Genomic DNA, 9,676 nt, shown 5'->3' with positions numbered 1-9,676 from the left:
GACCTAAAGAGGCCTTTACCACACTGCCCCAGATCTTAAACATCCAGACCCTCAACAACCCTTTGTAGTGGAAGTAGACGCATCAGAGACAGGAGTTGGGGCCTTTCTGTCACAGGGAATCGGTAGTCCACCTAAGATGTCACCTGCAGAAAGAAATTATGGGATTGGAGATTGTGAACTGTTAGCAGTTAAACTTGCATTAGAAGAATGGAGGCACTGGCTCGATGGAGGTAATCATCCCTTTAACGTTCTCACTAACCACAAAAATTAGGAATATCTGAGAGGCTAAATGCTTAAACGCTTGGCAAGCTATGAACACACCAACTATTGTTAAATAGATATTGGTGGGAAAGTATGGTCAAAGATGTTCAGTCTTGCTCTACCTATGCGCAATGCAAGATCCGTAAGACATTCCCCGCTGGAAAGTTGATGCCATTGCCAGTTCCCATTAGACCTTGGTCTCACATTGCCATAGACTTTGTTACAGATCTCCCTTCTTCCCAAGAATTTGCCACGAGCTTGACTGTTATAGATTGTTTTTCTCTGAGTGTGCTTTATTCCATTAGACAGATTCTTAGTGCCTTCCAAACCACAGAGGCACTATTTAACCACGTTTTTAGACTTTTTGGAATACCTGAGGACATTGTTTCTGATAGAGGACCCCAATTTACATCTCAGGTATGGACAGCTTTTTTCAAACACATTGGTGTATCTATCAGCTTAACCTCAAGATATAACCTGCAGGCGAATGGACCATGCAAGCGGCTGAATCAGGAGTTAGGGAAGCCTAACAAAACCCTACAGACTGGAGCTGATTTCTGGCACTATTAGAGACTATTGGCTGTTCTCTCCAAGCTGTTTCGCGAAGGCTTGTTTTGTGACTTCGACCTCTCAGTGCTAATAAACATATTTATATGCAAGAGACGGGTGTCACCGAAGAGTTCCTACACCTTCACAGCATCGCTACTAAATAAACCACATTACCAACTGCCTTTAGCACCTTGGACTGGTTCGGAGACTCAGTACCAGCAGTGGATAATTGGATGAGTGAATGAGTCTGGGAAGAGATGCACAGATGCATAGAGCAGGTGCTACAGTCGAATAAGGATAAAGTGGATCGACACAGAGGACCCCAGTTTATGAACCTGTATGAGACTGTATGCTGGCTAGCAACGAGGACCTTTCACCAACCAGAGGGAAGTAAGAAGCTGCTGCCCAAATACTTTGGGCCATTCAAAATTGTTAGAAGGATTAATGTGACATACAGGTTAGATGTTTCAGTGTCCCATTCTTTTCATGTGTCTTTGTTGAAACCTGTGATTGCAGGGCCACTGGATGAGGTGTTGCCGGATGCACATCACCTTCACCAGTAGTGATAGACGGGGCCCCAGTCTGTGCTGTCTGAAGACTAATGGACTCCAGGAGACGGAGTGGTGGACTTCAGTATCTGGTGGATTGGGAGGGTTATGGGCCCAAGAAGCTGTGTTGGGTGCTGGTGAAGGACATCCTGGATCCTGCACTCATCGCAACTTTCTATAGTCAGCACCCAGAGAAGCCTGCTCTGCGGCCCAGGGGTCGCCCTAGAAAGGAGCTCACTGCCTTCCTCCCAGATCGCTTGAGGACTCCTCGTGAGCGAACCCCATCTGTCCAGCGTCTTGGCAGCTCTGAGGACGCCCCTGTTCTGAGGTCAGGTGGGGGGGGCTTAGTGGTTTTCCTGGTCGCCCTCATACCAAGGCCTGCCAGGAGGTACTGTCACATTTGCAACCAGTCTGCATATGGACTTGGACTCCCAGAATCCACTGCCAGATCATGTGATAGAGACACAGCTGTTGCATAGTGTCTACCACATGATCTGTTTAGACTAAGAGCCTGGGCTTTAGTATAGCACATTGTGAAGTATTGCTTTCCTTGAGAAACTACTGAGCATTATTCCTGTTCTGATTTGTATCATGTTCTGACTTCCTGCCTGTTTTGCTTTTGACTCTGATTTTTTGGATTTCCCTTTTTTGTACTTTTTGCCTGCTGTTTTGGTTCTCTGGTTTTTGACTCCTTGCTTGTTTTTTGGACTTTGCCCTGTCTTTCCCCTGATGGTTATGATCACCTGTATCTTTCTGCTGTGCTTCCTGGATCTGACCCATGCCTGTACCTTGACTACTCTCTGCTGCCACAATTACCTAAGTAAAGCTTCCCTTTTGATCTTAGGCCGCAAGCATCTGCTTTCTGATCCAACGTCATAGTGAACCTATAATGAACATCTTTCTAATAAATTGCCATTGAGCACAATGCAGGTACACGCACATGCACACACATTTTCTAAGCTGCTTCTCCCTCAGGGTCATGGTGGGTGTGCTGGAGCCTATCCCAGCTGTCATTGGGCGGAAGACAGGATACACCTTGGACAGGTCGCCAGTCCGTCGCAGGGCACAATGCAGGTATTTCAACTGAATTGTGTCTTTGATTAAAATAAATAAATAAATAAATAAATTTAAAAGGTATCTTGTTTTAAAACTAAGGTAAATGCTATACTTCTTTGAGCCTGGTTGTTTTTAAAGGCATACAAGTCAGTGGCAAGGCAGTCAGTATTGGTTGGCACCACAAGGATTCACATTGGATGTAAAACTGTGACTTCTGTCAAACTGATGAAGTTAAGGGATGCAATGTTGTGCTACAGAATATTACAAAACATGACAAACAGAACAAATAGTTGATATTGGCCATTTAACGCTTAGATCATACCCATTCAGAACAAAACATCTGGACATGTACAGCACTGTGCTTTAGGGCACTAGTGCCAAATATTTTGTTCATGCTATGGTACATATAATTTAATTCACTGCAAACAGATCAAATGCCACCGCATTCTGGCTTTTATTAGCAAGCTCTATCTTGTTTATTCTCCTGCTTGTTCTGGCACTGGCCTGTATTTCTTTTGGACCCGATCACACATAATTAAAAAGCAGAGAGAATGCCTGGGAAAGTTGGAAAATTCTCTGGAACACAGCCATTTGAAGATAAAAATTAGACCAGGCCATTTTAGATCATGTTATGTCTGGCTGTGGCTCCTACGAAAACAAATTTGTTCATCTCCTGCATTTCACCTCATGACAGGTTGAGTTTCTAGATGATAAGTGAATAAGAAAATTGATGTGCCTTTCATATCTTCCACCATGTTGTAGTACTTCTTCCTCAAGGTTCGCTCTGCAGTGTAATTCTCTATGATCTTCTTGTTCTCATCTTTGACCTGTTTCAGCTATGAGAGAGAGAGCAGTATCATGAAATTACCCTCAGCCAAGTTATGATAAAGCATTAGCATTGCGGGGTTATAAGTCCGGGACATGCTTTTACACTGTGGACTGTGGTTAAGAGATTAAACAAAGTTCTATACCAGGGTCATCAGTTTTGGTCCTGGAGGGCCATGGACAAGCATAGAGGTTATTAAGTGCTCCTGAGTGGCACAAACTGTAGGGAGTTGCATCCCAGGCAATGCCATAGCCATCCATGACTGGTAGTCCAAGTTCATAATTGGTTGATGGTCCTGCCTCCACCCCCCCCAAATTGCTCAGTAAGATGCTAGCCAACATGGGAGTCTGTTAGCTGTTAACGTAACAGAATTAACCATTAGAACTCTAAGCATGTCGAGCTGTCTAATAAAGCTTCACCTGTAGTGGTTGCATCATGACTGGGGAGAACTAGCTGATAGCAATTGAACAAGACTAAGTTAGATGGAAAATGTGGCTACAGAAACAAAAGTACCTGATTTGACTCAGTTAGCTGGCTAAGCATGCATATTAGAGCAGAGAAATGAGCAAACTATGCTGGATCTGACTTTCCAGGACCAGAATGTATGATCCCTGCCCTACAAAGATGCAACTTTGTAGTAAATACAGATTTAGTAATCTAAACAATAAACATTGTAAGTGTTAAAGAAGGTGTAAAAGAATGGTGTTTTTGCATTTTTTTGCTTTTAAAATATATGCTTCTGTAGTAAGATGTGATGTGATCATCATTAAAGATGCCCCCCACCCATTAATAATCATAACCATTGGAATGTAGTACGAACTCAGGTTGGCTGTTCTGACCTCTGCTTGCAGCTGTAGCAGCTGCTGGCCCACACTCTTCCCAGCCTCAACATTCAGGTAGTTGCTCTTCCTGAAATTCTCCTCAAAAGCCTGCAGATCATTGGAACAATCAGATGATGATTTAAAGACCATAATGAAACACAGATGAAAATGGTTCTCAATCAAGGATAGTCAATAGGCAGACAGGCAAGCAGTTAACATATTGGTATTTTTTAAATGAACAAAGTCATTGATCCATCTCAGCATGCATGTACACACCCGCTTTCAAAAAAGTTGGGACACTGTGCAAAATGTAAATAAAACAGAATGTAATGATGTGCAAATAATTTAAACTCTATATTTAATTCAAAATACTACAAAGACAACATATCAAATGTTTACCACTCTGTTGCATCACCTCTTCTTTTAACAACACTCTATACTTTCTGTATGAAAGTGAAATATTTTTCCATTCTTGCTTGATGTGGGATTACAGCTTTGGGTCTTCTTTGTTGTATTTTTTTCTTAATACACCAAATGTTTTTAATGATGAAAGGTCTGGACAGTGGGCAGGTCAGTTTAGTACCTGGACTCTTTTACAATAGAGTCATGCTGTTGTAACACATGATGAATGTGGTTTGACATTGTTGCTGAAATAATTAAGGCCTTCACTTAAAGATGTTATCTGGATGACAGCATATGTTGCTCCAAAAGCTGTATATATCATTCAGCATTAATGGTGCCTTCACAGATGTACACATCACTCATGCCATGTGCACTAATGCACCCCCATATCACTATGAATGCTGGGTTTAGAACTGTGCACTCATAACAAGCCATATGATCCCTCTCCTCTTCAGACGTTGCCTCCATGATTCACATCTGTCCATCTTAAATGAGCTCAAACCTAGAGAAGGTGGTGGTGTTTCTAGATGCTGTTTATATATGGCTTCTTCTTTGCATGGTAGAGTTTTAAATTGCATTTGTGGATGTGGCGATGAACCGTGTTCGCAGACAGAGGATTTCAGATGTGTTCCCGAGCCCATGCAATGATATCCACTACATAATCTTGTCTATTTTTAACCCAGTGTTCCCTGCAGATCACAGCCAGGCAATTTTGATGGTAAAGACTGATTTATCTGAAAGGAGAGAAACATTTAAAAAACTACTCATGCTTTCTGTAAATCTTAGTTTTGGATAGCTAATGTTATCAAGGTAGCTAACAGGCTGTGTAGACACCTGAACACAGTTTGAGTCATTTTCCACCCTGTTCTGTGCAACGTTTGCCAATGTTAGCTTGGTTGAGTTTATTAGCCCATAGATCAGTGGCTAGGCTAGCAGTCAGTATTAGTTGACGCCAAAGGGATTCAAAATAGATGTATGATGTACAACCCCAATTCCAATGAAGTTGGGACGTCGTGTAAAACATAAATAAAAACAGAATATGATGATTTGGGAAAGAATGGGAAAGAATTCCACCTATAAAGCTTCAACAATCCTCAGTTCCCAAATGCTTATTGAGTGTTGTTAAAAGGAAAGGTGATGTAACACAGTGGTAAACATGCCCCTGTCCCAACTTCTTTGGAACATGTTGTAGGCATCAAATTCAAAATGAGTGAATATTTGCAAAAACAATAAAGTTTATCCGTTTGAATATTAAATATCTTGTCTTTGTAGTGTATTCAGTTGAATATAGGTTGAAAAGGATTTGCATATCATTGTATTCTGTTTTTATTTATGTTTTACACAACGTCCCAACTTCATTGGAATTGGGGTTGTACAGTTTTTGCGTAATGCATGCTGAGTAGGAGAACAGTGAAAGAAAAAACAATGAAAACATGTGTTTGTGAATACTTTGACATACTCTGACGCTCTCATCCAGTGCTGCCAGGTTGTCTTCACTGATTGGCCCTGGACAAAGCAACATGATGTCAACTTTTTAAAGTAGCACCACAGTTTTTAAGCAACAAAGACTTCAATATATCTGGCTGATTAACCAGATAACTTAAACCCAAAGTCAAGCCTGTCCAACTGCACAATATTAGACAATATTTACTTCTTTTAGTCAGCGTTCTGAGAGGTCCTGCTTTGTGAAATAACCATATCTTGTTTTCTTTGTTTACCAGTGATGGTGGGTGTAACCCCTGTCTTGATGCACTCTAGCGCCACCTGTATGACCTCATGCTTCTGCAGCCTGGCCTGATTCAGGTCACTGACTTCTGATTGGTCCTTCCTATTACAGTATATAAGAATACTGCATGGATTAATTGTCATTCTCTATGCTTCATTGAGATTCTGTGCATGGTCATATATTTTTACCTTTGTGTTTTTGGTTCTATCCCATCCCCCTCGGTGAGGTCCTCTTGGATGGACACTTGCTCCGCAGGGCCCAGGCTCTCTTGAGCCTCATACAAAGCTTTACGGTTGTCTTCTGCCAAATGGTCAAACTCCTGCTTGGCCTCAGTTATCTCGGCATAGACAAAATGAGCCTGAAGGCAGAGAATATGCTTACTGTGAATAGAAACAATACAACACAGAGAAAACAGACATTTTAAATTAAACTTTGAATGAAGTACACCAGATTGTCCCTCAATGTCCCTAACCCTTTCACACACCCACACAAATACACACACTACCGGTCAGAAGTTATAAAGCACCTCCATTTGTTCAGGTTTATGGATATTTATGCAGTTGAATGTCTCAGTGTACTCAGAAATTAAAGCATAGAAATTTGTGGAATTGGGTCAGCAAAAGTGCTCCAGACCCTCAAGTCTTCCACTCTTGTGTTTTACAGTTGGTGAGGAACCATGCTTCACTTACTTGATGCTGAACAAAACCCGGTGTGATGAACTTAACATGTCAAATTTTTATCCATTGTTCCATATAACCTTCTTTCTTTCTGGGTTGGGGTGTTGGGTCTGCTAGACTCCTCCTGTCTGAAGAAACTGTACTCATAGACACCCTGTCTTTTTTGTAATTTCTCTAAAGGAAAGACTTACAGATGAAGGGTTATAATAGTCTATCTGTTTTCCTTTGTTAATTGCCTTTGTCTCAGTATTTATGTATAGCATAGCCATAACATCCTGCAGAGCAATATAGTATGGATACTGCCCTGAGGATGTAGTAACTCAGTCTGTTTCCAGACTGCTTCAGACAGAGGGTTTGTAAGCAATCAAATAAAGTCGAGACACCTGTGTAACTCAGCCGCAAGAGCTGCTGATCTTGCAGGGGACAGAATGGCTGATGTTAGATGGCCTGGCCCTGTTCCTTTAGTTATTTCTGCTACAAGTGACCACATTGCAATCTGTAAAGTCAAAGAAACCCAGTCATTGGAGAAGAGTATCCTCATTACAGAGCGTGCTTCATCATTTGCTCTCCCCACAAGTGTGGTAGTGCAGCCCACAGTGTTGTTTTCATCCACACTGGACAAGAACAGGTTCCTAGTCATGCTACGGAACGAGTCTCTTAAAGATGCTTCTGTTCCAGCTGGCACTGTCCTCGCTCATCTTCAGGTAGTAGACACTGTAACAGTAGCACAGCCAGACAAGTCCAAAGTCCACCAATGGATAGACCCGTTAGTATTTGATTTTGCTGACTCACCGATTCCAGAAGAGTGGAAAGGGAGACTTTGCAAGAAACTAGTGCAAAGAGTGAACGTCTTTTCAATGGAGGAATGGGATGTTGGTCTGTCGAGAGGGGTGGAGCATTGAATTAGACTGCGTGACGATAAGCCATTGCATGAGAGGTCCCACCGTATAGCACCTGCTGACCTGGATGATTTGCGTCGACACTTGCAGGGCCTGTTAGCCACAGGAATCATAAAGGAGTCAAGGAGCCCTTATGCGTCTCCTCGCAAGGAAGAAGTCTGGCCAGTTACGCATGTGGGTGGACTACAGGACTTTGAATCGACAGACCATTCCCGATCAGTATGATGTACCATGTATTGATGAAGCACTGGATTGTCTTAATGGCAGTAAGTGGTTCTCTGTTCTGGATCTCCATAGTGGGTACTATCAGATCCCTATGGCAGATGAAGACAAAGAGAAGACTGCTTTCATATGTCCACTGGGATTCTTCCAGGTTGAGAGGATGCCACAATGTTCACTGGGGCCCCAGGGACATTTCAATGCCTCATGGAGAGGGCAGTAGGTGACTCACTGATCTTGCGTCACTCCATTCATTTTGGGGTTCTGTGGGTATTATCGACGATTCATTAAAAACTATTCCATCATCGTCCGACCCCTCACCGAGTTGACCAAGGGATACCCACCCACACAGAAGGGCAGAAAGTCTTCCAAGACTGCAGGTGACAAAACCTACTTCAAGGTCAGAGAACCTTTTGGTGACAGGTGGGATGAGTCATGCACCCAAGCATTCAACCAGATAATCCACTGCCTCACTCATGCACCTGTTCTTGCCTTTGCCGACCCAGCCAGGCCTTATGTCCTTCATATAGATGCCAGTTTGCATGGTTTAGGTGCAGTGCTTAACCAAGAGTACCCAGAAGGGCTGGTGGCTTTTGCAAGCAGAAAGCTCAGCTCCTCTGAGAAGAACTACCCCGTCCACCAGCTTGAATATTTAGCATTAAAATGGGCAGTGGTCGACAAGTTTCATGATTATTTGTACAGGGCAAACTTTACAGTGAGAACCGATAACAACCCCCTTACATATGTTCTCACCATCGCAAAGCTAAATGCAACTGGTCATCGCTGGCTGGCTGCACTCTCAGCATACAATTTCACTGTTCAGTACAGGCCAGGGTGTCACAATACTGATGCCGATTCTTTGTCCAGAAACGTGTTCTCCAAGGAGTGTGGAGAATGGCAAGACATGTCATCTGACAGCATTAAAGCTCTCTGCAAGAAAGTACGCTGGGCACAGGATGGAGTTTCCCCCAACTGCGCTGTATTTTTGGGAATTGCTCCTGATGCGTTCCCAGCCTGCTATGCATTCCCAACTCACTTGAACAATGGCTGTTTAGAGCTACAAAGTCCCACTCACCTTAAAGATGCCCAAAACTCAGATCCAGTAATAGCCCCGATCAAGAAATCCATCACGAAGCTTACAGATGGGTGACAAGGGGGAGCCGCACGCAACTGCATAGCTGAGAAGACAAGGACCACGGTTGAGAATAATTGATGGGTTACTCTACAGACTTCTGAAGAGGACATTAGGCACAGAAGTGCGACAGCTAGTCTTACCCAAGGTCTATCTTCCTATGGTGCTGAGATCTCTCCATGATGAGTGTGGCCATTTAGGTGTAGAGAAGACGGCTGACCTGATAAGGGACCAGTTCTATTGGCCCAAGATGAGTGCTGACATTGAGCAGTATGTCAAGAACTTTGGCCGGTGCATTGCCCGAAAATCCTTACCTCAGAGAGCAGCTCCTCTGAATAAGATCCAAAGCCGTGGCCCATTAGATCTGGTGTGCATTGACTTTTTCTCACTCGAGCCAGATACTCAGGGATTTGCGAGTATACTCGTGGTGACAGATAGTTTCACCCGCTATGCTCAGGCCTTCCCAACTTAAGACCAAAAAGCTTTCACTGGTTCCAAGGTTCTGTTCGAGAAGTACTTTGTTCATTATGGTCTTCCTGCTCGGATACACTCAGATCAAG

At 43.1% G+C, this 9,676-nt stretch overlaps 1 protein-coding gene across 1 annotated transcript; it reads right to left on the bottom strand.

Annotated features, from left to right (window-relative positions):
• Positions 1 to 3,084: 3,084 nt before the first annotated feature.
• Positions 3,085 to 9,312, bottom strand: LOC108434466. Its single transcript, XM_037531894.1, has 7 exons — positions 9,260 to 9,312; positions 7,996 to 8,079; positions 6,378 to 6,569; positions 6,182 to 6,291; positions 5,923 to 5,969; positions 4,080 to 4,169; positions 3,085 to 3,250 (listed from the first exon to the last, which is right to left on the bottom strand). Exons 1-7 carry the CDS (start codon positions 9,310 to 9,312, stop codon positions 3,095 to 3,097), a joined length of 732 nt encoding a protein of 243 aa, XP_037387791.1. The 3' UTR covers positions 3,085 to 3,094.
• Positions 9,313 to 9,676: the final 364 nt, after the last annotated feature.

The sequence above is a fragment of the Pygocentrus nattereri genome, chromosome 20 (genome assembly GCF_015220715.1).
Source record: "Pygocentrus nattereri isolate fPygNat1 chromosome 20, fPygNat1.pri, whole genome shotgun sequence".
NCBI classification, from domain to species: Eukaryota; Metazoa; Chordata; class Actinopteri; order Characiformes; family Serrasalmidae; genus Pygocentrus; species Pygocentrus nattereri.
This window is presented reverse-complemented; position numbering and strand designations above follow the sequence as displayed.

Bases quoted from the DNA above. Each gene is read 5' to 3' on its own strand.
- LOC108434466 (XM_037531894.1), bottom strand. From the start codon at position 9,312: ATGGCCACACTCATCATGGAGAGATCTCAGCACCATAGGAAGATAGAC. The intron at 6,292-6,377 runs GTAAAAATATAT...ATACTGTAATAG, and splicing joins ATAGAACCAAAAACACAAAG to GAAGGACCAATCAGAAGTCA. The intron at 4,170-5,922 runs GTATGTCAAAGT...AATGATCTGCAG, and splicing joins CACTGGATGAGAGCGTCAGA to GCTTTTGAGGAGAATTTCAG.